General features: G+C 35.9%; 1 protein-coding gene across 1 annotated transcript; it reads left to right on the top strand.

Annotated features, from left to right (window-relative positions):
• The first annotated feature begins 1,218 nt into the window (after positions 1-1,218).
• On the top strand, positions 1,219-3,149 carry LOC115034630. Its single transcript, XM_029491946.1, has 2 exons — positions 1,219-1,860; positions 2,870-3,149. Exons 1-2 carry the CDS (start codon positions 1,316-1,318, stop codon positions 3,144-3,146), a joined length of 822 nt encoding a protein of 273 aa, XP_029347806.1. The 5' UTR covers positions 1,219-1,315; the 3' UTR covers positions 3,147-3,149.
• The last annotated feature ends 67 nt before the right edge of the window (positions 3,150-3,216 follow it).

A 3,216-nucleotide genomic window follows, 5' to 3' on the forward strand; every position in this document is an offset into this window, starting at 1 on the left:
ATGATATGTCGAAAAGGAGAGGGAAATTAGGTACACAGTGTTGCAAGGATCTGGTCGAATATATGGATTATGTACCGGAACCAGAAACGTTATTGAAGTATATAGACGAATATATGAAATAGTCTATTAAAAAGTATTGAATAATTATTAATGATGTAGAAATAATATACGAAATTAGTATAAATTAATTAAGAGTTAGTTATGATTAGAATAAATAAATAACGAGGTGATACAGTTCCTAGTAGATAAATACAAACTAATAAAGCATGGCAAGTCTAACACTACAAATTATTGAGCAAATATTTAAAGAAAAAACTAACATTATAGGTTTATAATTTCAATGACGATCGGAGAAGTAAATACGGAAGCGGACGTAGTAGGTAAAATCATGTTTAGTAAATTTAAAGGCGAATTTAACTCCAATAATATACCGTTAGAAATCGAAGACGAATTTTACATGCCAAATTTTGATTACATAAGTAACAATGTAACAGCTATTCGAATAAGATGTAGTATTTTTTACGACGATATCGAAATGGATTGGGTGATAAATGAGTCTAGGTCATATTTTTCGAAGAAAATGTGTGAAATAACTTTAACAGGGGGAAACGAAGAAAAGTTAGGAACTAAAGGGAGTAGTAGCGGACAAAGAATAATAATTACAACAAGTAGTCCGTTACCGGAGACGACGACACCAGTCGATGTAGACGCGATTTTAAGGAAAATGATTAAAAATAGACCAAGAACAACTCCAATACCCGCGGATAATTATTTTGAAAAGTTATACAAGAATTACATTAAAAAGGGACGGCAAAACGTTACGATAGTCGCAAATAATGGCTCAATAATATTTAAAAACATACAAAATAAAACAATGCTAGATAATAATATTGATAAAAGTAATATTAGTAATAATAATTTCGTTGAGAAAAGTAATTTTAACAATAGTGATGTTAATAATGATAATAATTCGGATAAGGAAGAATCAAAAGAACAAAAAAATAAGATAGTATTAATGGTAATATTAGTAATAACTCTAATAGTATCTATAATCATTTTAGGAATAATAAGATATAAATGTAAAATCGGAAACGAAGCTCGCTATATAGAAACAGAAACAGAAAGGCTCGATAACCCAAATGAAAATGTAACAAGAGTGTAATGATAATAAAATAGAAAAAAAAATATATATAGGTATGTAGATATATAAAAAGAATTATTCTTTTAGTCATAATTACTATATTATAGAATATTAACCAATATTATAAGGGTGGAAGTAAACTAACGTAACCTATAAAAAGGAAACGAGTTATTAATGCAAATATGTAATTGTAGGAGCGAGGAAATTAATGCACTTTTAACAACAGACACAACCGGTAAGGAGAGGTTGGTGCGTTTCAGTGGCGATGAGGAACCAATATACGAAATGGTTTTGACTGTACGGGCAGGGGGCCGTGTTTTGGTGGTGGTACTAAAGAAGGAGGGGGAGTACATAAAGGAGAAACTGTTATTTCTTTATAATGGACCCGAACCTTTCATATATAGGCAAAAACATTCATTCAGATTTTGGATTGAACAAAAGTGTAGGCATATGTTATATACGCCAACAAAAACGTTTTTGGACGGACAATTGAGGGAAATATGTCAATGGTTAGTGAATGAATTCAGGAACCCTAACGCGGAAGGAGTGTCAAGTACACCGTACAGGTACCACCTAGACATAGAGCGGCCACTGCTGGTACAGAACAGACCAAGGACAATATGTGTTGCAAATATAGTGTTTAACAGAATTAAACCACCGGCACCCACGGGGGAAGAAACTGTGGAACAATTAGAAGCCGACATAAATCTTACAACCAGGTGTAACGAATATGAAATATCACCCGGCAATACTCACGACGCGCTGTCCAGCGACGTCGCACATTAAAAACTAAATACCTCTTGACGGCCGGCAGAGAGCGCTCACCCCGTCAAATATATTACGCACCGGCAACTATATCATTAGAGGTAACGAGAGGTAACCCAAAATCTGTACGCGCACGAGACTCACCAACTACATATAAGGGAGCCGAGCCGCTATACAGTTACCTACCGTTCACTAGTCTTCACTAGTGTCTGGCTAATGCAAAGTATCTCTCGGCCACCTTAGGGAAGGTTAGAGTCACTGCGCATTCGGCCTAGATTAGTGGAGACTATACCCGCCGTTGTAAGTTCCGCCGCCGCGCTAACACGTTCTCGGCCACCTTAGGGAAGGCTAGAACGCGTTGCCGCCGAAGACCGTTTACCGCCGCCGTAGTCGCCGCCGTAGACGCCGCCGCTTCAGTCGTCACCGACGTAGCCACCTACGCACGCCGTGTCCTTGACCGCCGACGTAGCCGCCGTAGACACTGCCGTCGCCGCCGTATCACACCGTGTTCTTGGCCGCCCGGACGACGGGCAGGTTAGAACCCCGGTACGCCACGGTCGCCGCTCCCACCAGTAACCGCCGGCACCACCGTGTACACAGTTACGGGTATATTGTTTACCGCCACTGATATCAGTATAATTAGTGCGGCGTAATCACCGAAACCGTAAGTAATCTATGCATCATTCATTGTGAATGTTAAACCTATTAATGTCATTTGTAACATTCCTTATTTATATTATATCTAAATTATATTTAATCGATAATTACCGAACAATATATCTTTTTTGAATTATATACATGAATTATATTTACCCGTTGTACCTTGTATGTTTAATTATTATATCAAATATTTATATGTTCATGTCAAAATAAATATGAAAATGATTACCATATAAACTATGTGTATTCTATTATTATAAATACTTGTAATAGGAGTAGGTCTATATTCTAACCGTTACACAGGGTTATAGATGAGTTTTTTCAAATAAACAATGAAATAGATATAGGTGCATGGTCACGTTTTAGAAATATACAAATGCGTAGGGTAGCAACATTAAAAACTAATAATAGTAATAACGATAACCGTATTAACCAAAGTAATAATAGTTATATAGGTGTAAGTAGTAATAATGGTGATTGGTTAGATAATATACTTTCGGATATGGATGAATTAGAAATAGTCAATAACACCTATAGATATTCTATTAGACTTTCGGATATTGATAGTGATAGTGATTAAAATATGAGAATAGAATAAGTGAATTAAGTACATAAATAGTGTGTCGCGAAATACTATGTTGATTTGGTTA

This window comes from Acyrthosiphon pisum, unplaced genomic scaffold (genome assembly GCF_005508785.2).
Source record: "Acyrthosiphon pisum isolate AL4f unplaced genomic scaffold, pea_aphid_22Mar2018_4r6ur Scaffold_1730;HRSCAF=2229, whole genome shotgun sequence".
NCBI classification, from domain to species: domain Eukaryota; kingdom Metazoa; phylum Arthropoda; class Insecta; order Hemiptera; family Aphididae; genus Acyrthosiphon; species Acyrthosiphon pisum.

What these genes read in the sequence shown, in the direction of transcription:
- LOC115034630 (XM_029491946.1), top strand. Translation starts at nt 1,316, where the DNA reads ATGCAAATATGTAATTGTAGGAGCGAGGAAATTAATGCACTTTTAACA. An exon ending in GACATAAATCTTACAACCAG is followed by an intron (nt 1,861 to 2,869) that starts GTGTAACGAATA and finishes ACCGTTACACAG; the next exon opens with GGTTATAGATGAGTTTTTTC.